Genomic DNA, 24,945 nt, shown 5'->3' with positions numbered 1-24,945 from the left:
AAAATACATTTTTATTTACTTCATAGAGGAAGGGAGAGGGAGAGACAGACAGAAACGTTAATGATGAGAGAGAATCATTAATCAACTGCCTCCTGCATACTCCCTACGGGGGGTTGAGCCCCCAACCCGGGCATGTGCCCTGACCGGGAATCAAACCTTGACCTCTTGGTTCATAGGTTGACGCTCAACCACTGAGTCCTGCTGGCCAGGCTATGCATACTATTTTAAAATAGATTTTTAGAACTGAGGAGTTGTTGAATAGCATCTTGTCTAACTTATACACTTTACAGGAACATTTTTTCACTTTTCAACTGGAATTTTCTTATCCTGGGGCACAGGTTGAGACAGTCATCCATTCATATTATGAATGCCCACAGTTGTTTCACTGCTTAATTGTAATTATATCAACAATTCCTTAAAAGAAAATAAAAGAAGAAACTTCCCACCAATCTCTTGTCCAGTTTTTAGAGTTTCTATGTTGAATTGCCTATTGATGTTTAGGAAAGAGTTAATAGGAATTTGTAGAAAGATATTGGGTTTATTTTTCACTTTGTAGTTGTGTGATCTTGAACAAGTTGCTAAGCTATTACGATGTGGTTTGTTTATCTGTAGGATAAGTATGATAATTTCTGCGCCTCTAGTAGCTTATAGTACTAGGTAGAGTATGTAGCACATAGTAAATGCTTAACAAATTTTTTATATCTTTATTATGCATTTCAAGGTGCACTTGGAGACAATCAAGTCAGTGAAATTACTGGGGCAAATTCCAACTATTTGAAATAAAGTAGTGTCAGTAGCTATTCTAAATGTGTTAACTTCATCTTTTGAGTTAGGCAGCAATCTGTTTGTTTATAAATATAGAATTAAAAATTCTTTTTCAAAACCCATGAATTTGAGGAAGTTGGAAGTGTGGTGTTAGCAAGGTATGGGCACAAATTCAAGTGGTTTTAATTGCTGATGTAAAAGCTTGTGAAACCCTGGGAGGTTGGCCTTTTTACTAGTTTCATGTCCTCCACTGAGCTCTCCAAGAGTCAGAATGAGCTCAGATGGCAGAAATGATTGTTAAAATGATTTAAACCTCCCATGTCTCCTATGGTAATGTCTATTTGTTCAGATTTTGCCCTGTCCTTTCAAACTGGTATGAAACAGCTTTCATCTTCTAGGCACTACATTAGAGATTCTGGTATTGAAAGAATTATATAGTATGTAAGTTCTACTTTCTCATGTTAATCCTCATGTTCTAAAACTACTATATATTCACTTGGGTAAAATACCTTTCTAAGTTCATATCCCACACAAGCTATAAATGATTCAGGTGGAGGACCATAGAAAGTATAAAAGTGTGTTTGTGTGTATGTGTGTGTGTGTTATAGAGGGGAGAGAGAGGAAGAGAGAGAGTGTGTGTGCATATGTGTGTGTGAGTGAGTGTGTTTTTATGGTGAGATAAATGCTCACTTGGTTAGGTGGGTGCTAACTAGACTGGCAGAGTTTCAGAACATTGAAACTAAAATCATCACTGGAAATATAAATCTACAGGGGATGGACAGATCTATGTAGAATGCCTTTAAACTTTATACTTCAACTTTTACAGCTTGTATTTCTGTACAGTGTGTATTTAATTCATTGGAATAGAAGCTGAGGTTAGGCTGTTGTGGAAAATATGCCAACTGGGAAGGTCCCATTGAAATACATACGAATGAGAGCATCAGCATGCCATCTTGCAACCCTCTCCCCTCCTCCAGCTGGGCCAGAATGCTGCCTCTGTCTCCATCTAGGCACTAACCATTTTTATCCTAGTAACTGTGGGGATCCCCTGCTTCCATTCAGCTACTTCTCACCACAGCCTTCAGCGTTATCTTCCCAAAGCATAAATGAGATCATGAGACTTTTCAGATAAAAGGTGTTTTTTAAAACAGATATCTTACCATGGCCCAGTGAGGGCATTGGCACCTGTATCCAAAACTCCTTTCAAGCCTTAGCCCAATGCTTACCCAAAGCCCTCCATACTCAGTCACACAAGATCTCTCTCTGGTTCTCAGAAGACCTACTCTTTTAAGCCTTTTCCTAGGACTCCTTTCCTTTCTGCAATCTTTACAACCTATGAAACTCTTCATCTTTTAAGAACCACCTAAAATGTCACATTCTGGAGTCAAATCTCAGTCCCTCAATACTCCCAGGCAGAGGTAGCCCTGTGAGCTCCCCAGAACTCTGTTAGTATCTCTATTTCAGCTGTTTGCACGTTTGCTTACAATTATAGATGGGTATGTTATTTTTCCCTAGAGGATCCTGAGAGCAGGTGCCTTCCCTTGCTCAACCTGTTACACCTTCTGTTCCTTAGCCTCCAACTTTCAAATGGAGATAAAATTCTCACCTCACATGCTTGTTCTTGAGTGTGATTGAGATAATATAAGCCAAGGTTTTGCTCAGCTCCTGGCACTTTGTAAACACTCACTCAGTGCTAACTGGTATTGTCACTGTCGCTGCCAGCACTGTAAGAACAGGTATTAACGTGTATCCCCATAGAATTGTCTCATCTCTGTCATTAAGAGTTCCTCAGGAAGGGATGAAGGGAGGGAAGGAAGGAAACATGAGTAAAAATCATAGAACTCTGTTAGCTGCCTTGTGTTATTTATGTGACACAATCCACAACTCTGTGAGTGGGCGTTACCATCTTTTTCAGATGAAGAAACTGAGGCTCAGAGAGTTTGAATACCTTAGTAACTTAGCTAATGTTACGAACTGTGTTGAGACTCCAGTTCCAGATGAGTCCCACATTTGTGTTCTTTTATATTAAAACGTTGAATGGGCCCGGCCAATGTGGCTCATTGGTTGAGCGTCAACCCATGAACCAGTAGGTCAAGGTTTGATTCCTGATCAAGACACATTCCTGGGTTTGGGGCTCAATCCCCATTAAGGGGCATGCAGGAGGCAGCTGATGGATAATTCCCTCTCTCATCATTAACGTCTCTATATCTCTCTCCCTCTCCCTTCCTATCTGAAATTAATAAGAGCATATTTTAATATATTTTATTGTTGATAGTATTACCAATATCTCTCATTCCATCCCCTTAATAAAAAGCATATTTTTAAAAACAACAACATTGAATGGTTGTGGGGGAGGGCTTACTAGCACACTTGAAGCCTTTGCTTGCCACTCAAATCATTTATACAATATATTTAAGTAAAAAGAATCACATGGATAACTGGGCTACGAAACAGTGCTATGTAGTGAAAGGAACACAGTCAGCCTGTAAACACAGATAGCTATAATGAAAAGTCCAATTGCATTTATTTTAATGTGGATTTTATAGAGAAATGTATGGAAATTTATTCAACACATATTTGTTGTCAGGTATGTAACACACATTTTTGGACCCTTACACTACAGCACAAAACAAAAGCAGTTTCTTATCATTTATTGTCTTTTGCACAGAAGTACTTAAATAGTACAGCATGAGATCACTCTTATAAATAGGATACAGCCAAACTGTGGTGAAGATTTCCTTTGATGTTGTTTTGACAGATGCCCTGTTACAAATAATTCAACATATCAGAGTCTCTTATTAGTAACTGCGTGGAACACTGTTATTCCTTCCATTACCAGGTAGTTATTTTTAGCACTTCTTTGGCACCGTGCTAGTGTGGCTAAGAGCCAGGGTTATGCTCTGGATGCTCATATAGGCTCTTGTAACAAAAATGGGACCAAGAGATCTTGTCCAGGGGCTAAGAGCACATTTCCTCTTGTTCAGTGGCTATGAAAGATGAATAGCTCTGTCCAAGTTCTCAGTTACTAATACTTTTTATAGTACTCTTTTAAAGGATATCTGGGTTGTTTTATTACAATGAAGTTTCTTCCCAATGAAACAGTTTGCATTTGTTTTAACAGTGTTTGCCCTATATATGTCTTATGTTGTTACACCCTCAGGATTGGTGCAGAAAATGTTGTCTCCCTGAGAATTTCTCATTCAGTTTAACATACTTGGATCTGATATGTCAAAACTCAATGGATAGGTTTATTAATAATCAGCTACATCAGCTTAGTATTATCTTAGGAAGTAAAAGGTCAGTAAGTAGTTGTTATCCTACCATTTCATCAGTGGACTCTCTCCAAAGACATTATTCACTGCTTATAGAGTCACTTGAGATATAAAAAGTCTTTTTATAGTAATGAAAGAACTCCCACAATTAGCCAGAAGGCAGCCATCTATCTTTTTAAATAGCTCAGCTTGGAGGAGAACAGGATTCCAGGTGATATTCAGAAGATGAATTGTTATGACAGTGATAAAGTTGGTGATACCAATCTCTGTGATTTTTGCTGTAGGGATGTGTGTGTGGGTCCCACTCATGAAAAAAGAAGACATCAGTGCAGAGTAGTGATTTGTTTCTCTGGAGATATGCAAATACAGAAACCCACTCTGAGGAAGTGCTATATCTGTCAATTTCTCATAATTATTATGAACTCTATCATTACAACACACATCCATTCTAAGCTAACAACATATATAACAAGAATTTGAACATTTTATTTTGACAATTTTATACTTATCGAAAATTGCAGAAATAGTACAAAGAATTCTCAAATACCATTCACTTAGATTCCCCAGATTTTAACATTAACATTTTACATTTACATTATTCAGTCTCTCTTGCTCTCTCTCTCCCCTTCTCCTTCTCACTCTCACTCTCCGCCTCTCTTTGTGGTTAACATCATCAGTAATGGACAAATTTATATTACTAGCTTTCTTATAGAATAGATTGAGAAAGATGCAACACAACTTCTAAGCATTCCTGCCAAAAATCTATAACCTGACTCTAATCAAGACGAATCACTAGACAAAGGCAAATTGAGGGATAGTCTACAAAATATCTGTACATGTCAAGTATCTGGATACTTTACATTTGCTATATGATCTCAAACCTTATGTTCATAGCAGCACAATTTACAATAGCTAAGATTTGGAAACAGCCTAAGTGCCCATCAGCAGGTGAGTGGATTAAAAACTGTGGTACATCTACACAGTGAAATACTATGACACTATAAAAAAGAAGGAACTTTTACCATTTCTACAGCATGGATGGAACTGGAAAGCATTATGCTAAGCGAAATAAGACAGTCAGAGGAAGATAAATATCGCATGATCTCACTCATATGTGGGATATAATGATCAACATAATTTGATGAACAAGAATAGATCCAGAGACAAATAGTAGGGGAGGGGGGAGTTAGAGAGCAACCAAAGGACTTGTATGCATGCGTATTAGCATAACCTATGGACACAGACACTGGGGCAGTGGAGTCTTGCCTGGGGTGGGAATGGCTGGGGGCGGGGGGGGGGGGGGTCAATTGGGGAAAAAGGAGACATATGTAAAACTTTAGACAATTAAATAAATAAATAAATAAATTTTATTTTAGTTCTCCCTTAAAATCTGTGATTTTTGCTAAATTTGAGAAACTAGAAATTATATTTTTGGTGCAACTAATTTTGCTAGTATAGGTAATTTGTAATGATGGTAACTCTCAGCTTTTATCATATTTTGTTGCTATTGTGTAAATCGAGGAGTTTCATGTCTAGTTGTATCAGGCAGAGTTCCAGAAGGAAATGGAAGGCACACTGAGGGGGGTTAATTAAAGACATTATAATGACTGAAGAACTTAGAGAGGTGTGAGCAGAGTTAAGAGGGAGAATATAGGGAATAGCAATAGAAGGAGCCACCCTTGCTACCCATAGACCAGAAGGGGATAGGTAAGAGGGGAGTGTGAACCAAGTAAGAGTTGGCATCCTGAAAGCCAGGTGCCAGGGGGCTGAGCAAAGGCACAGAATACTGGCTCTCTTACCACTGGCTGAACCAAACAAAAGTTACAAAGCAGGAATCCTGGTGATGCAGTGTACAGTGGTCAGCATCCGGGGCATAGAGCTGGGTAGATCTGAGGGACAAACCAGGAACCACCAGCTCATGGGCCAAAGAGGAGAAACTTCCATTTCTTTTAGTTAGGTGAGGGCAAATAAATATATTTATAAAGAGGTAAATGAAACTATGTTGTATATATTATAATTTATTTCCCTCAGTAAGAATCAAAACATATCATAACATGTCCCTTAATAACAGAAATAATTTATATAAATAGACACTTCTTCAAATTTTTTACATCCTCAATGGGAACATTTAGAAGAGAAGACTGTGGCAGTGGAAAGAAGAAAAGAAACCGAAAATACAAAATGAGGAATACAAAAATAAAAGAGAGAAAAGACAATAGGGCGGGGCGGGAAGCAATCTTGGAAGATATATCCCAAAGACTTTCTATAACCGAAATTATAAATTGGTTCAAGACAGTTTTGATAAACATAAATTGTGGGTCTATAGCATCTTAATAAGAAAAGCTGAGCTCACTCTCCCTCTCAGGAGAAGGTCCCTGCCTTTCCCTTGCCCCTTTTCTTACCCCAGGCTCTTACCATGGCCTTTTCCTCTCCTAAGCTCCAAGGGCCCTTCTTCTACCTCTGTCACTTGTTTCCTGTACCTCTTTCACTTGTTTCCTGAGCCCACACAGCTCAGCTGGCTGACTTCTACTACCTCTGTAACTTTCTAAATAAACTTTCTCTTACAATTTGAAAAAAAAAGAAAGAAAAGTTGAAGTCTTGCGTGCATTTGGGAATCCTACACCATCAAAGTGTCCTGTGAAATAGATGAGGAAGCAGCATGCTGTCCTTCTGTAGTGACCTGTGTCACAATCAATTAACTAAATGTAATAATAAGCTGTCTAAATATCTCATTGGGTTACTGGGAGTCTTCAATTCGTTACTGTTGTATATGTAAGCATTTCTAATATATTCAAGTTTTTAGCTTGCAAATGTGTATTGTGTCCCATATGGTTAATAATAAATTCCACAAGGTCATGAATTATAGGTTAGGGAACAATCTTTATCGGTGAAACATATAAGTCTGGAGTCAGCAACACAGTTGTGCACGGGACTTGAAGCTGCTGGACATGCAGTGGGTCTGTATTTCAGGGGAGGGACCCCATCCCTCTGCTGTTGCTCTCTCTTCTTATGGCAACATTGTCAGTAAGGAAACAGACTACCTGAGGTTCAGGCTGCCTGGGGTAGAAGTCAGTTACTTCCATTTGTCTGGGAAAGCTAGCTGCCTGGCACCTGGGGAATCTGGAGCACAAAGGAAGATACAACCACACACACACCAGGAAAATGAAGCTACAGGTCCCTCCCAGTCCAGACAAGCCAAAAGGAACCCCAGGATCATTTTTGGATAAGTCTGTTCATTGCATCACATGGGATATTTACCATAGTTTCTTCCAAAAATCCAGTAATAGCAGAACCCTAGACTGTACAGACTTTTGGTTTAATGCAATCTAACATTTTCTAACACTTCTTATGCTCTTACTTTCTAAAATTACATAATGATCATAAACTTACCCATGATAGTTTTGTTCATCGAAAACATTTTCAGAGGTCAAAATTAATTTTCGTCAATCTCTAGGTTTTCTTCATATAATTTTGAGCAATTTTTATTCTACGAAGTTTTTTGACTTTAAATACTTTTTAAAATGTGCTATGCTCAATTTATATAACAGATGTCCACTTAGAATCAAACATATCAATGCTTAGGAACAAATATGCTGAAATTCCTTAAAATTAATTTAAAGGTTATATATGACAAGTGTTTTAATAAATATAGGGTTCGGATCATTTTATATTCCTTTTTTATAGCAAACATTTTAGTAACAATTTAAATAGTTTCCTCCTTCTATAAAATATTACTAGGCCATGTTTTTGCAACACCTCCCTAATTATCATGTAGAAAATTTGATCAGCATTCACAAGGGACTTTAATCAAAATTAATTCCCCAGTTAATTGTAAGGGTGGGAGAGCTTATAAACTGTCATGCCCAAACAAAATAACAATACTCAGGTCTGATGATATCATGTAAAATATTGCTGACTATAGTCAATAACACTATCCTATATAATAAAAGCCCAGCAACAGAAACAGCAGAACGACCACGGCCCCTCACCCTGGCTGGCTGCCCCCAGTGAGTGGTTAGGGGCAATCAAGCAGGCAGGCGAGTGGTTAGGGGCAGTCAGGCAGACAGAGGTGGTTAGGGGTGATCAGGCAGGCAGGCGAGCAGTTAGGGGCCAGCGGTCCTGGATTACGAGAGGGATGGCTGTCAGACATCCCCCAAGGGGTCCCAGATTTCGAGAGGATGCAGGCTTGGCTGAGGGATCACCCCCCAACCCCGTGCATGAATTTTGTGCACTGGGCCTCAAGTATTATATAATTGAAATTTGCTAAGAGAGTAGAACTTAAATGTTTCCCCCCCACCACACACACACACACACACACACACACACAGAGACAAAGGGTAAATATGTGAGGTATGAAAATGTTAATTAACTCGATAACAAGATTTCTTTCACAATATATACGTATATCAAATCACCATGAGCTGCACACTTTAAATAACTTCCAATTTTGTTTGTCAACTATACCTCAATAAAGCTGAAAATAAAGGAATGAATGTATAAATTATGTAATCATATAAAAAACAATATTCAAGGGCTTTCTATATATTCTTAATTTGAAATTGGGTTATATTGATTGCATACAATCCTTGCTTTTCTATGCTTCTATTGAATATTATTACACATAATTCTCCCATGAAAGGCAGAGATGCTTAAAAATACCTAGTTTTCATTAGAGGCGCAGAGATTTGGACATCCTCATCATTCCCAAACAGCTGACTCTAGAAATGGCAACTCACCAGGGTGACTCGGTTATTCATGCACTTGTTTGCACTTCAAAGGGGAAAAGAAAGCCTGTTTGTTTTCTGATACTCAAGAAAATTTTGCATGAGACTAGATTTGGAGGAATAATCCAAGCAGAACAGCTCACATTCAAGCTGAGGCCACCAGTCACTCTTGGGAGGTTGTTGATGAGTGGCCCGGATTTTGCAATTTAACCGAAAGGGTAGATTGTTCATTAAACAGAAGCTTCATCAAACATTGCTGTGATATGCTTTACATAAGAAAAGCTATATTCTTCACTTAACATTCACAAGTTGCTTATGTATTAATTAGTCCATCTGCCGCAACAAATGTATTCACCCTTCTTTGTATGGATTGCTGAAAAGTACCTACTTTTCTTCTATACACTTATCCCTATCAATAGAATGGAAAGTAGTAATTTTTTAGAAATAAGACACTTTTTTTCATATCTATTAAAAGTGTATTTTTCAGCTTGCCTGAATTGATAAGTGCAGGAACCTGTAGCTTTATTTTCCTGGTGTGTGGGGTTGTAGCTTCCCTTAAGGTCTGGCAGCTAGCTTTCCCAGACAAATGGAAAATGGTTTCCCATGATCAAATATTGTTTTAATTCACCAATTATTTGTTAGTTTATCTGAATGCCTTATAACTGCTTCAGGATTGACATGATTAAGACTACTCCTTTTTATTTTTATATTTTTTATTTAAATATAGTTGGTATACAATATTAGTTTCAGGTGTACAATATAGTGACTCATCATTTATATACCTTACAATGTGATCATAGCCCTGTTTTTCCACTTGTTTTCCATCTCAATGGTACTTTTTTAGAAGAAGAACCACGTGCCTCTATTTATTCTAGAATTCCTGTCATTGGTATCTTCCTTCCCTCATTTATGCTGTTGCCAATTCTAACTACCTCTATACGCATAAACATGCCTGGTTTCTTACTTATCTAAGTCAGGTGGTTTAATCACCATCTCAGAGTCCAGTCATCCCACTCTGGGACCCCTGGCCTCTTATCAAATACCCATCACCTGAGTCTTTTCAGTTATACTCTTGTTGCTTGAACCAAATCAGTTTTGGCCACAGTCACCCAAATGCCAGATGTTATAGTGATAGAGGGAAGTATCTCATATACTCCTCGTGTTTATTATGACCCTCTAGCCTCTCACCCATTCCATTTAACAACCACTTTAGAAAAAGTATCACTCTCTGGATCATGCTCAAATAAAATTTCCAGCCCAGCGGGTGTGTTTTAGCAGTTGAGCATTGACCCAGGAACCAGGGTCACCAGTTCCTTCCCAGTCAGGGCACATGCCCAGGTTGTGGGCTCAATTCCCAGTAGGGGGCGTGCAGGAGGCAGCCAATTGATGATGCTTCTCTCATTGATTTTCTATCTCTATCTCTCTCTCCCTTTCTCTCTCTCTAAAAATCAATAAAATATATTTTTAAAATTCCCAGCCTTCTTGAAACCCCTAGGCACATAAACTTCAAACTCAAACCCTGTAATACATGGGTATTTCTTTTTTAATCTTCAAATTGCCTTTCATCTCCCCTCACCAATTTTGCTCCCAATCCTCTTCATCAGCTTTTCCTCCTGAAATCAACTTCCTTGGACTCTTTTAGCAAAAGAGCTTCCCTCCTTTCACTGGGCACCTTGAAAAGTATGGGTCTATACCCTTAACTACCTGTATTTAATAGTGGGCTTCTCTATCTCCATTCTCATTTCACAAAACACATAAAAATTATATGTAGCCAATATCGTAATTAAGACTGAGACGAAGAGAGTAAGGCAGAAAGAAGAAAGATAGGGAGGAAACAAAGGAAGGAGGGAGCCAGAGGATATGATGGAAAAGAAATATTTGGCACCATGAAATAGCAAATACCTTGTTGGTTCAGGATCTCACCATTTGGAAAAAAAATGAACTTTTGCTATTATCTTATTTGTCAACTTGCTACAAAATTTGTCTATAGGATTAAAATTTTAGATATTCTTTCAATATTATTATTCTCCCTACCTGTAACTGATGATAACTGAGCAAAGCCACTGCCATAAAACCCCAATTAAGCTATTCTTTTTTCTGTTGTGAAAGGCATAATTTAGAAAATGGTGACCTTTTGGTAGGCTAACAGTATGTTGATGAACTTCAAGTGAAGTGAAAGAAAAAAAGAGTGTTTTGTATTATCAGTGCTTACATTTTCTAAGGAATCACGTGAGGCAGTGGAGCTCTTAAAGGTCATAGTTTCTTTACTTTGAGAGATATTAAACAGCTTATGAAAAATAGAGGTCAGCTACATGATAACTGGAAGAAAAGAGCATTCCCCAATGAGAAAGTAAGATATTTGTGATTACATTGACTATCCCTTTTCAAGATTGTATTTAATTGTCCCTAACCTCCCCCCCTCCCAAATTGTATATAAATGCCATGACTGTAAATGAATGAATGTACAGGTCTTAAGATCAATAGCTATTGATCTTGCAGGATGGACGCTAATATGGCCAGCATATACTAACCATTACAATAAGAGCTAATGATCTCACAGCCTAAATAACTCTTCAGTAATTTTTATGTTTTTGCAGACATGTTATACATTTCTGCATTTTGCAAAAACGACCCTAAGTAGCTACTAGGAACATAAAATAAATAATCATTATTAGTAAGAAACTCACTTTTTAGAAATTATTTTTGCTTTGAAGATCACTAAAACAAATAAGAAATAAAAGACTACCAAGACTAGGTTAACATGGAGGCAAGGTACCGGGCCACCTTAAAGAAGAAATGGAATGAGGGTATTTTGTCTGTGCACTACTTAATGGCACACAATGTATGCAATAGTAGGATTTCATGTGTGGACTGGAAGAAACCCTGGCCACAAGTTATTTCTCCCTTTACCCTAAGATACTGCTTGAAGTTCTTTTTAAAGGGCACTGTCTTCTTTCATCCTGCCACTGTTAGGGGTTACTCTAAATGCAAAGCTTATTAGAGAAGGTAACCTATTGTCATAGTTTTAGTAGGTTTTAAACAGTTGATAAAGTGACCAAGAGTTCTCTTCAGAGAGGGAATGTTATGATACTTTGCTGTAGCAGATATTCACCAGGAAGTGGGAAGCCTGGGGACCAAAAGGCAATTCTTCTGAACTGACAGAGCAATCATATCTGCCACTGGATCAGTTTCTATAACCCCGGAATTTATAAATACCGACCACAATATGAAACACTAAACAGGAGAGGCTAGCTTTTAGGTTGTGTTTTCCATCTGGAAGTTTCTCCTATTATCTGCTGACTACACGTCCTCAGGGAAGTCAGTGGTGGCCTCAGCCCAGAGTGCCTGTCATTGACAATAGCTCAAGGAATGGGTAAGTGTGTCTGTGAGTGTCCTATGTCTACATACTCGTGTATGCCTAGAGTCATCAAGACATATGATGTGCCATTAAGGCTGTGCCAATAAAAATTTGGCAATTATTTTCAAATGTAGTCCATGGAGAAAAGAATCAGAGAGGGAATGTACAGATTGGTGAGTGTGTACACGCTAGTTGGTACCCACTCAGATCTCCATCTGAAGTGTCTTACTAGTGATCCAAGAACTGTACTGGGACATATTTTGCTGGTGAGGAAACTCAATTGCTCCATTTTTGATGGCACATTAACTCTTTCAGGGCCCATTGAATAAATTAGCTCCTCTAGGTCATTAAGCCTGTCTCTACAGGACATGACAATTTCTACCTGGAGTTGTATCTTTTACCCCAAAATCCCCCACACTTGCTCTGAGCACACACATATTCTTTGTCTACTCAGGGAGAAAGAATGTATTCATTCAAATGTCATAATTGCTCTCTGATTGCAACTCAGTGATTCATTTTGCTTCCTTTCAGGGATCTCTAAGGATTTCCTGGTGCATAGTTGTCAACAGAGCCTCACTGTCTTAGTTGTCTAGAAATGGTATAATTTCAGGGGTTTTGAGTACAGTATTGTGTTCCCAAGTGTCTTTTCCTATATGCAAAAGCCAGCATTACTGATTCATTTGGGGTAGGAGTTGGGAAGATACTTCAGGATTCCATAGTCCTTTATTAAAACATAACTCGCATTAAGAGACTGTGTTATCAGGACCCATTTCAGGGAAATAAATTGGCAACTATTTGAGAGAGGCCTATAGTGCCCCTCAAGAGGGTGTTTAGAAAAGTGTGCGGTGATTGGGGTGCCACAAAGGCTGAGAACATCATGGCCCTTAATAAGCAGGCAAGACAGAGTCTCACAAAAAATAATCTTTCTCTCCTAAATGCCAACAATTGGCCCTACTGAGAAGCAGTTTTGGAGGCAAAGGCAAATGTCACCTCTTTCTCTGCTGTGTTTAGGGCTACCTTGGAATATCATAAATTAATATACATTAAAACAGGTAAGGATGTGTCCAAAGGGACACAGTATTCTCATTCTCACTCAGAGGTGTTTTAGAGCAGTGTTCCTTTCATATGCATCTCATATAAGTCATCTGGTATCCTTTTAAAAATGTCAGTTCTGATCCAGGAGGTCTGGGTAATGCCAGGTTCTTGGCATTTCTAATAATCTCTTAAGTGATACTGTTGCTGCTGGCCCACAGAATACACTTTGACTAGAAAGGATTTATGATAAAATGCACATGATCTTGAATGAAGCATGGTCTTAGATAAAAAGATGATGAATATGAAAGAAATCTGACAATATCCTAAAAAAATAAATTTTAGGCCCGGAAGACTTTGAGTAATTGTTGAAAATCCCACCAAGAGCCCTGGATAGTGTGGCTCAGTTGGTTTGGCATTTTCCCGTGTATTGAAGGGTTGCTGGTTCCATTCCCAGTTCTGGCACAAGGCTGAGTTGTGGGCTCAATCCCTGGTAGGGGGTGTGCAGGAGGCAGCCAATCGATGTTCCACTCTGATGTCAATGTTTCTCTCTCTCTCCCTCTCCCTCCCTTTCTCTATTAAAAAAAATCAATAAAATACCTTTTTAAAAATCCCACCAAGAGATTGATAAAGCGTAAGAAAGTATATACTTAGCATTCTTACCTATCTGAAGGTGTTAGCGAACATTTTCTGATGGTGTACTTCCTGAAGACACCAGAAGTAATTATTTCCTTATCTCCTTCACTGTCTCCTGTTGGTGAAGAGTTCCATAAATGTCAGTCTCATTAAATATTCCTTTACAAAATGCATAGCAGAGCTGGTTCAAACATCCCCTCCCCGCCTTTTATTAATCTATCACAGCAGCCTCTCTGTTCTTTCCTCTGAGATGAGCAATGTCCTTTTATCTTCACAGGTCAACGGGAAGGATCTCTCAAAGGCCACCCATGAAGAGGCAGTGGAAGCGTTTCGAAATGCCAAGGAGCCCATTGTGGTTCAGGTGCTAAGGCAAACACCTCTCAGTAAACCAATCTATGGAGCGGCCCCGGAAGTGCAGCTCATGAACGCCAGTACTCAGACGGACATTACCTTTGAGCACATCATGGCCCTGGCTAAGCTTAGGCCACCTACCCCTCCGGTGCCGGACATCTGTCCATTTCTGCTCTCAGACAGGTATTTCGCTGTCACTTCTCCCAAAGCCCTATTTCTTTTCATTCATCATTGAGAGGAGGTGTTGGAAAGAATCAGTCACACTAGCCAGTTCACAGTTATTGAGACAGGTGCTCAATACAGTTTGGAAAATGTCTCCACTGTGTCTACATCCAATTAGTTGTCAGCTGTCCCTGCTAGCTACTGCCCCTGGCCCAGACTGTTGCTTCTCCTCAGGAATCAGACTTGCTGAGGTGCAGTGAAAAATTCGGGCTCTGATTAGTTCTTCGTACTTCCAGTCATCAAACACCTTGTGCTCCTCATGAGCACTGGTCAGGGAAATCGTTCTGCTCACCAAAGCTGCCAAGAACCTCATTAAGACTGACACAGAAGTGGCCTGTTGGCACTGTGTTCTCCACTGTGGGTCGCCTCTCTTTCTCGATTTTGCTTTTCTCTTCTTTAAAGGAGAAGCTAAGTAATTAATTTAATTACAGTGTAATTCTCCAAAGAAAGCAATTACTCAGTATATTGAGATGTAAACAAAAGGTTTGGCTGTCAGAGAATAAGTATAGAACTATGAAATAAACAACTATTGAAGGAATCTTTCTTCCCAGTTTTTACCTAATGTAAAGGCAGAGGTATTTTATTCAACAATCCTACTTGTATAGTCTTGGAAGTATGTTCTGCCCCATACATTTTGTTCTATGACCTTTTAAGCAAAGAGTCAAACATTACTGAGATTTTGATTTATAAGAGCAATAGTCTCTTTAGACTGCATTTTCATTGCCTACAGATCCATTCTCCACTTAGTAAAACACAGATCTGGTCACGCCACTTCCCCACCCTTTAGTGGCTTTGGTAAGTCTGTTTCACTGGGTCACATGTGTATATTAGAATCACCTGGGAGCATGGAAAAGAAATATCAATTTATTGCCCAAATCCCACCTCACGCCAGTTAATAAGAATTTTGTAGAATGAGGCCCAAGCATTGGAATACTTCAAAAACCTCCCTAGGACATTGTGATGGGTAGCTATATTTTGGAAACTACTCTTTGAAAACTCCAGTTCCAGGAGAATAGAAGCTCTGTTTGTCTTGCTTAGGAATTTATTAACTCATCCAATACTCATTAAAGAGCCACTTATGTCAGGCAGTGGGACTTGGTGCTGGGCATAAAACTGGGAACAAAAATAAAGTCACTGTCTCCTAGAACTCATAGTCTAGAGCAGCCGTGGGCAAACTACGGCCCGCGGGCCGGATCCGGCCCGTTTGAAATGAATAAAACTAAAAAAAAAAAAAAAGACCGTACCCTTTTATGTAATGATGTTTACTTTGAATTTATATTAGTTCACACAAACACTCCATCCATGCTTTTGCTCCGGCCCTCCGGTCCAGTTTAAGAACCCATTGTGGCCCTCGAGTCAAAAAGTTTGCCCACCCCTGGTCTAGAGGGTAAGATAAACAACACCCAAGCACACAAATATTTAATACTCATTAGCATAGCCTGATACAGAATAGCCATTCAATCAATACTTTCTTGAATGAATAATAATAGCTTGGATTTATTAGCTTTCCTAACATAGTTTAGGTAATATTCCCAGTGTTTTACATTGATTAACTCATTTAGTCCTCACAAACCTTTGGAAGGTGTGTATTATATTATTACCATATCCATGTCCCAGATGTTGACTTGGCCAAGGTCACATAGCAAAGAAGCGACAGGGCCAGGCTTCTGAGCCAAAGAGGTCTGATGGCTTCTTTAACCAGCGCTGCTCTTCCTAAGCTCCACAGGTCTTATGTTAGAGGCAACTCTCCTAGCAAACTTCCTAGGGCTGCAGTAGGGACATCCCCATCATGTGCTTTCAAGGCTTCTGTATTTTCCCCTTAATTATCACACTATTAAAATTCCCACTTTGCTGCTTTACCCAGTTCATAAGGCAGGAATTAGATTTTTGCGCACCAGCCTATGCCCCGCAGTTGGCCTAGGGCCTGGCATCTGGTAGACATGCAGTAAATGTTTATTGAATGAAAAAGGTGTTCCTCCTGGCAGGGAGCCCTTCTTACTAACCGAAGGACAAAGGCAACACATCAGATGCCCCAAATAGCAAGTTTGACTTTTTACCAGCCCAAATAGGCTTTGCAGAGCCAGTCCGGATTAAACAAGGAAGGTTTACCTGTTAGGCCCGCAGGAAGGTGCTTTAATTATTTGGGCCCACATTCCTTAACCCTGTATGGAGCTGACAATAGTGAGAAGAGGATAGTGGAATAATTTACACTGTGTGAAGATAGTAAGATGGTCCTTTCTCCTTTTTCAACTAATGATGAGAGAACTAATTTATACTGCTCACTCCAATATTTCAGAAATGACCACACTGCCAGGGCTTAGAGGTCTCTCCTGCAGTGAACTTGGTTTATTGCACGTAGACTTCCTCATTGACTTTTAGAAATAGAGATGACTGCCCTAGCCAGTGTTGCTCAGTGGATAGAGCATCAGCCTGTGGACTGAAGGGTCCTGGGTTCAATTCCTGTCAAGGGCGCGTGCCTGGGTTGCAGGCTCGATTTGCCGATAGGGGGTGTGCAGGAGGCAGCTGGTCAATGAGTCTCTCTCATCACTGATGTTTCTATCTCTCTCCCTCTCCCTTCCTCTCTGAAATCAATAAAAAATATATATTTAAAAAAAAGATTTACAAATAGAGATGACCTCATGCCCTTTGCTGTTGAACTTTGCTTAGCCTTTGTATGGTGTAATATATACTCTCTATCATAGCATATAATTGGAAAGTACTTCTATCAATTCTTTAAAACTTTACTCAAAAGTTAAGGGATATACAAAAGTCCTGGACAGTGTCTTGGATCCCCCTCATTTCCTTTACTTAATCAGCTCTGTCTGTCCCCAGGAACTTTCCACAGGGATTATGGAACCCTGTGGTTTATATATGCCCTATATACAAGGCTTTCTAATGAGGTATCGCCATGAATGTCATGAATATTTGTACACGTGTCCTTTTTTAAAGAGGAGAAAATATGGGTTATGAGAGAGAATGAGGAAGGAGGTCTTAAGGAATGGTAGCATTATGAAAAAGGCAATCTGAAAAATGTATGCTTTGAAAACAGAAGTCAAAAAACAGTTTTGGGCTGTGTATTATGAAATCATCAGCATTCTGTTACAAAAATACCCCCTTTGGGGTACACTGCTATCACAAATGACACACACCCATGAATGGAGCAAGTCCCATTTGGTGAAATGCTAGCAGAGCCAGAGAGTGGTAATAAAGCACCATGGCCTGTCACAGAGCTCACATCAGCCTTCACGGAATGCAGCTCTGACCAAGGGCCCTTATCTCAGAATTCTTTCAGAAAATCAAATTGATGGACTTCATGTAGGTGGAGAAAGAAAAGCAATGGTTTATCCTGAGCTGTAGTTGATTTAAAGGCTAGATCAGTACGGGTCTCATTGCAAAGCAGAGAAAACGAAAGTGAAATTCTAAATCAGTTTTAATCTCGAAAACAACCCTTTTGATCCATTCCTATCATCTTGCTACATTCCCCATAGCTGCCATTCTCTTCACCCGATGGAGCATGAATTTTATGAGGACAATGAGTATCTCTCCAGCTTGCCTGCTGATGCAGACAGAACAGAGGACTTTGAATATGAGGTAAGATCATTTTCACACCACTTCACATTTCTTCATGAAGTTACGGTTGAGGCATTTTGCATAAAAAAGAAAAAATTAATTTATTGCTGTGTGAAATGTTTTGTCTAGTACATATCTATGATAAGGTCTTTAAATATTTTTGGTATTAGCTATTTGACTCTAGTATTATAAGTATATGCAGAAACATTTTTATAATGTAAGCTTAAAGATAATTTGCTCACATTTCTTGTTGCTCTTGATCAATAGTATTATGGCAGCCACATATTTTTCTTCCTTCCATAATAGAAGAAGATTTCCAAGTACAGTTTGGAAAAGAAATTGTATTAAAAACCAAGATGGTACTTATTATTTTTATTCACTATATTGTATTTTAATTTTAATTGATAAACTAAATTTTATTATATTAATTCCCCTTCACAAATTAAATATTCACTTTATTTGTGACCCAAGTTTGTACTCCAGAGAACAGTTCCACCCACTTTCTAGAAAGAGAGATGCCTTCAAGCCCTTTGTCATGAAACTGGCTTTGGCCTTCACAGGGTGTACCTTAGAGTGTCTGTACTGTGATATGTAACAATTCCAAAAGCCCATCTGTTAATTATTTAAGAGCTTTCACAAAAGTTAAAGGATTTATCCTAATATTGCCTCTGCTCCTGCCATCTGTAAATCTTGGAAAGGTTTCAGCCTCCTCTGACATTTGGAAATAAAATAGATTGAGGAGGTAAAGAAGGTTTGGTAAACAGGCAGAAAGCCCATGATTACCTGCCCTTTTAATGCAGTAGATGATGTCATACAAGTTCAGCAAAATGTTCTTTTCCATTTTACAACCAGGAAATCCTGAAATCTCTTCCCTTAGGAGGATGTAAAATCAAATAAAGTCGATTCAGCGAAGCTCACCTAAAGCAAATAGACGTTTATTTGAAATCTTCCCCCTGCAAAAGTCATTTCGGGGGATTACAGAAATCAGTATTGCTTTTCAGCCAGCATCTAGAAGTGTGTGCAGTGATGCCTCGTATCTGAATGGACAGTTTTGTTGTTGTTATTGTTCACGTTAATTTTTATCCCCTCCTCTCCGTTAAGTTGATTGAAAAGTTTTATTTTATTTTATGAATCCACTCAAGCCCTGGTATTCACTGAAATATCCATTAAGTCTACTCATGCAAAATGAATTATAAAATTGAGTCACTTATCCCAATAATTTAAGATTAAACAATGTTTTTCTTTCAGTTAATGAATTCTTTGAGTTTGGGGACTGGAATTACCTTCAGCTTTTCATTTAGCTTGTGCCTTAAAGTTTTATTAAAATAAATCTGTGAGCTGAGGGAGGGCTTGGGAGAGAGACTTGCTTAGGCCAGCAGGTTAACAGTAAAAAAAAAAAAAAATCCTTTCAATTAATTAGCATGCCATTGAATATTACATTACATACAGATTTTCTTTCATTTCTATAGGGCTACTGTAAGTGAAACACATCCTCATTTTTCTTGTTGATCCTCACCAGAGGATATATTTACTGATTTTAAAGAGAAAAGGAAGAGAGAGAGAGAGAGAGAGAGACCTTAGATGTGAGTGAGAAACATCTGTTGCCTTCCATACTCTCTCCGATCCGGGAATCAAATCCACAAAATTTTGGTGTACCATACGAAGCTCCAACCAACTGAGCCACCCGGCCATGGTGCATCCTCTTTTTTTGAGGGATGAGTCACTAATAGATGCAGCATCAGTGTGATGACAGTGGTAAATGCTCAGACAAGTCCTCTGTAGCCTGTAATCTCAACTAATCACGGCATTTCAGTCATTAATTTGCTGTCAGCTGTGATTCCTTTGCCAAAGGCACCTTTCTGAGTGATTGAAATAAAGAATGTTTCTGTGAAATTTAAATAAGAAAGAAGTTATTGTGACAGGCTTCAATCATGAGAGAGGATGCATTTGAGAACATTATGCCTGGTTCATGGTGGGGATGCAGACATGGGGATAATTTACCAAGTTGGAGAGAATAATGGTTCTACCTAGGGCTTCCCAGCCTGCTACAGTTATGGGGCAGATGTGCACACGCCATCCCGCATGCCTGCATCAGATGAGACTGTGGAATCTAATCAGTCCACCACTGTCGCCAGAGCTGACTGTGTCCACCACATTAAAGGGGGAGATTTAGAAATGCTAATCCGACTTTATGTGCAGTAAAAAAAAAAAAAGAAAAAGAAAAAGCTAATTAATTAGCATATCATTGAATATTACATTACATACAGACTGTGCTTCTGTGACCAGCAGAGATGACCCCGGCTCCTCTAGGAGCTAGGAGCTCTGTCCTAACCCAGCAGCGCCAGGGACGCACTGGATGATCACCTTCAGAAGGACCGGCTTTGGGCCACTCAAAGAACATTACAGGAAACTGAGGTCTGACAGCCAAATAAAGCACTTCATCTCAGAGAGAGATGCCCATTCCTCCTCCCTCTAGACAGGAATACTCTTCACCAGGCTGTCAGGAAGTGGAGAGAAGACCCCTTTCCATCTGCTCTCATTCATTTGCACCATAAGTATTTAATGAGCACATAAAGATGCCAGCTTCTGATTGAAGTTTGGTATTGATGAAGCCCCTGCCCTAGTGGAGCTTAACCTTCACGGGAGAGAGATGGACAATAATCAAATAAGTGACAACGTAGTATGTTAGGTGGTGCTGGGTGCTAACGGAGAACAGCAAGCATGGGCACCTGAGAAGGAAATGCATGGTGTTGAGATGGGGTGTTGCTATCTTATACAGGAGGTCCAGGAAGGCCTCTCTCCGACGAGTCCTCAAGGCAGTAGGAGAGCTAGCCATGGGGATATCTGAAGAGGTACTTTCCAGATAGAGGGAAGGGAAGTACAAAGGACATGAAGCAGGAGTGTGCTTGGTAGGAGGGGGAGTCAGAGTGAGCAGGGGCCTATCTTGAGGAGCCTGTGGATTTACTACGAGATGTAAACTTGCTGGAGAAGAAAGATCAGGGCCATGTTGTGAAGCCCTAGCCCAGGAATGGGAAATGTCTGGCCCATGGGCCATAGAGGGCCCACAAAATCATTTGGTCTGGCCCTGCCAAGGCATTAGGGGTGTGTTAACTAAATGTTGAACCAAATAGAGCAGGATAATTTTTAGGTTGATAAATTTGTATGGCCCTTGAATGATGTTATAAATATCTAAATGGCCCTTGTCAGAAAAAAGGTTCCCCATCCCTGTGCCCAGCCAGATCCCCCTGGCAACTGGAATGAGATTGACAGAGGAAGCCAAAGTACAAGGGATAGGCAGATTGGATCTGGATGGTGATGGAGGAGGCACTGAGATGGTCTGAAAGACAGCATCCACCCCACCCAGCTCGCAGGGAATTGCCCAAAGGTCTGTCTTTCCATTACTTGCCTCATCACTTTAATATACTTTATGCTATGGTGGTTTATCTTCTTCTGACTTTTTAAAAGTAAAATAGCACAGGCCAAAGAGTGAAACACAGCTTCTGACATCCACTGAAACTAGCATAGTAAATCCACTCTTTACAAGACTGAAAGTGTACAGAACTGTGTTTCTGAACCTGCTAAAATGCAAACTATGCAATTATGTGGGTCGTTTTTAAAGGCCCACTTACTACTGACTCAGTGAACCAAAGCTGATCCAGCTATCTTGTGAATATATAGTTAGGGGCTTTTAGTGCTTGGGTTGTTGACCCAATAGACCAAAACAGACCTGAGGGTCTTGTAAATACATATTTGGGGACTTTCTGACTTGCAGATTGCTGCACTGATAGACTGTAACCACCCCCTTCAGAGCCCTGGTGGGCCGCAAGTGCTTCTTTGGAGATGTGATAGTCAGTGTGTCAGTGTTATGGGGACTGTGGTATGTTATGGACCCCTGTAATATATTAATGACACCCATATCTCCCCACAGCCCATCACCGCTTTACCTCAGAAAATTATTTGATTGGGTTTCAAATTTCCCCACGGTGCTTCAGAAAAGTCTCCAAAGACCAGCCTGCATTAAAAGACTCACAGCTTGAAATTTGTTCTCTTGAAAAAAAAATGATGGCATTTGTTCTCTAATTAAAAATGATAAAGGGCTTTAATTTTATTTTTGAGCGGAAAAAATAAAAATGCTTTTAAATTTAAACAATGCAACCTTCATGGATGTTTATGCCACCGAAATGCCACTGAGTATTTCGTCTCCTCTTCTTTATTTTCAACTTTGCTCATTCTTCCCCCAGAGCCGGCTAAAGGTTGAAATAAATCATAAATAGCCCTTAGCAAGTCAGAGGCAGATCTCAAATCCAGCCTCTACCAGAAATAATTTAAAGGGAAAAGCTTTGAGAAATGTAGCGCTCTTTCGTCCAACTCCTAATAAAGATACGTTTGCTACTGCTTTAGTTGCAAGATGAATTTTTTGCAGTATCTGCCATTAACTCTCAAAGTCAGTGCTGGGAGAGGCAAGACAACTAATCAGTGCAACATTTTGATAATATGGAACATTCGCATTAACCAAGACAAGCAAATAATTTAAGCAACATTTCTGAGCCTGCAGATATTCGTCACTTAAAAATGCTACTTGAAATCATTTTTCCTGCTCTCTCCAAGCTCAAGATGAAGAAAACATATCCAACAGCCTCAATTAAGTATAGTTAGTGTTCCCCTTATGTGTGCATTGTCATCCAAATGAAAAGGCATTTAGCACTTTGCTTGAAGAGGTATTAAAGGTGGAAAGAAGGACAAGTGTATGTCAGAGTTCTGTGAACGTGTTAACTGAAAACCAAACCAGTGTCTATAAATAGAAAAGAGCATTTAGCATATTAATTAGCTTCCTCTTGGCAGTTCTTATGCAAAGCATAAGTAAACCTTTGTGCTGTGCTGAGAAGTGTCCTTTTGCAAAATTTAGCTGGATGCCTGCGAATATGTGCAAAATGTAAGTATATAATCTCTTGAATAGTTAAGGAAAAGAGAAATATGAATCAAGGACCCATTCATTCAAAAAATTAACAAGGGAATAAGCATTAATGAGATTTCAGTCATCCATTTGAGCAGCTTCAGGATATGTGAAGCCAAATCTTCCTGGCGTGCATGTGGAGAGCTTTGTGGCTCCTTTCTAGGCTGTGAGGGCTGAGGCCTTATCTGCCTTGTTCATCATTGCATCACATCACCTGTTTCACAACGGGTGCTCAATATCGATGAACGAATAAATGAAGAATCCCTGGCTGTCTGCATGGACCCACTTCTTGGCACTGCAGTACCTTTCCTCTTTTTTATACAAAGGAATTGGAAAGGAACCAAGACCTCCATGCAGTGACAACAGATATCCCCTTTCTAACAGATATTTATTCTTTATGACAGGGGTTCTAATTCTAGTACCATATTTGTTTCCATTAAATACTTCAAAGGAAGGGCCAAAGCGGGGGGCGGGGTGGGGGGGGGAGACATGGAGAGATAAGTAAGGAACTAGAATTTAAATGTTCTCCATGAAAATTCATCTTTGTGATTATTATTTTATAAAATCACAGTATCTTATACGTAGTATGAATTTGGCATATTCTCTAATCTACCCTGGGTCCCTTAATAATTTTTTTCACCAAGGTATCACTTAGCAAATTTGTAAACCACTACAATGGATGGGGAATTGAGCGCCTCCCCAAGTAGCCAGTTCTGACTGATGATCTCTGGTTATTGAGAGAAGGAAATGTATCAAGGAGTTTGAAAATCAATGATGAAAGGAATATATTTGGAAGAAATATATGAAACATAACTCATAAAGAGCCCATATATTATCCTTACATTGTGTTGTATACTAGAGAAAGAGAAAATAGTGTGTAGAGTATGAACGTGTAGAATTCAGCATTTTTTAATTCACTAAATGCTTTATATTTCACATGTTCCTTTTCTTCCACTTGCTAGTCGCATTGTAGAATTATTAATGAAATATCTAAAACAATTTTATACCACTTACTACTGGGGCAATAAAATCATTCATTTAAGAAATCACCTTCATAAGTTTCATTCTTTGGGGAAATTTATTGAATTGAAAAGTGATCTAGATGAAGTGTGAAAATATTTTTATTACTTGAACATTTAAGATAAGATGATGTTCACAGTCAGTTTGGAGTTGGTTCATGGAAATGTCGATTAGTGACGCCACCATTTTCTCTATTATATCAGATTTAAATCTTAATCATGGAGGCCAAACTATTCAGTTGTCATGTATATATATCCAGACCCTTTGAGTCCTGCTCCTCCTTCATATCACCACTGACTCTTCTCTTGTCTAGAACATTGCTCTAAGCTGTTTCTTGGTCTCCTCAGGCCCCTCACTCCATAGTCTCTGCAGTCCAACCTACTCACCACTGTAGACTAGTCCTCCTCAAGGGTGCTTCTCATTGGATCTCTCTCTGTTCATCATCCCATATGACTCAGTTCTCTGAATTAATTCTAAATTTCTCTGCCTGGCATCCTTTGTACTATGTCACCACCTGCTTTGCCAGGCATCTTGGAGTCAAACACTACAGGGCAGCAACACTCGAAGAAAGCCGTGTGATTTTTTTTCCCTGTGCCTTTACTTTAGGGCTTCTCTGCAACTCAAATGCCTTTCTCAAATTTCTTTCCCACCACTAAACTCTCATATCACATTCTGAAAATATATATATTTTTGTCATTATGCCCTGGGTTATAGTAACTTACCTACTTATCTTTTTCTTCTAAATAATTTGTCTTTCTTAACAGAAGTATCTAATTACCTATCTCCAGGAGAGCCTAGCACAGGGCCTGGTAGACAGTGGGCACTCAGCAGCATTTGCAGGATGAGTGAATAAACTACTGGTCATTGCTGCTATTGTTCTTATAAATGTCCTGAAAACCAATATAAAGGGTTCAATGGGGAAAAAGGAAAAGAGAGCTGATGGGGAATCGAAATTTGAAGTAAAGTGTGAAAGTTTTTTTCTTAAAATCATTCAGTTAACAGCCTAGATATTAGAATAAGTAGACTTAAGCATATACTTGT

General features: G+C 39.3%; 1 protein-coding gene across 1 annotated transcript in view; it reads left to right on the top strand.

The window, feature by feature from the left end:
- PDZRN4 (PDZ domain containing ring finger 4) overlaps positions 1 to 24,945 on the top strand; it is a 350,675-nt gene that overhangs the window by 271,836 nt on the left and 53,894 nt on the right. Inside the window, exons 4-5 of the mRNA XM_070410418.1 lie at positions 14,065 to 14,321; positions 17,849 to 17,951. Coding sequence (XP_070266519.1) covers positions 14,065 to 14,321; positions 17,849 to 17,951 — 360 coding nt within the window. The remainder of the gene's footprint in view (positions 1 to 14,064; positions 14,322 to 17,848; positions 17,952 to 24,945) is intronic.

Source organism: Myotis yumanensis, unplaced genomic scaffold, assembly GCF_028538775.1.
Source record: "Myotis yumanensis isolate MYYU_CA2020_CCGP unplaced genomic scaffold, mMyoYum1.0.hap1 SCAF_3, whole genome shotgun sequence".
Taxonomy (NCBI): domain Eukaryota; kingdom Metazoa; phylum Chordata; class Mammalia; order Chiroptera; family Vespertilionidae; genus Myotis; species Myotis yumanensis.
The sequence above is the reverse complement of the archived record's forward strand: the minus strand, read 5'-3'. Positions and strand labels throughout refer to the sequence as shown.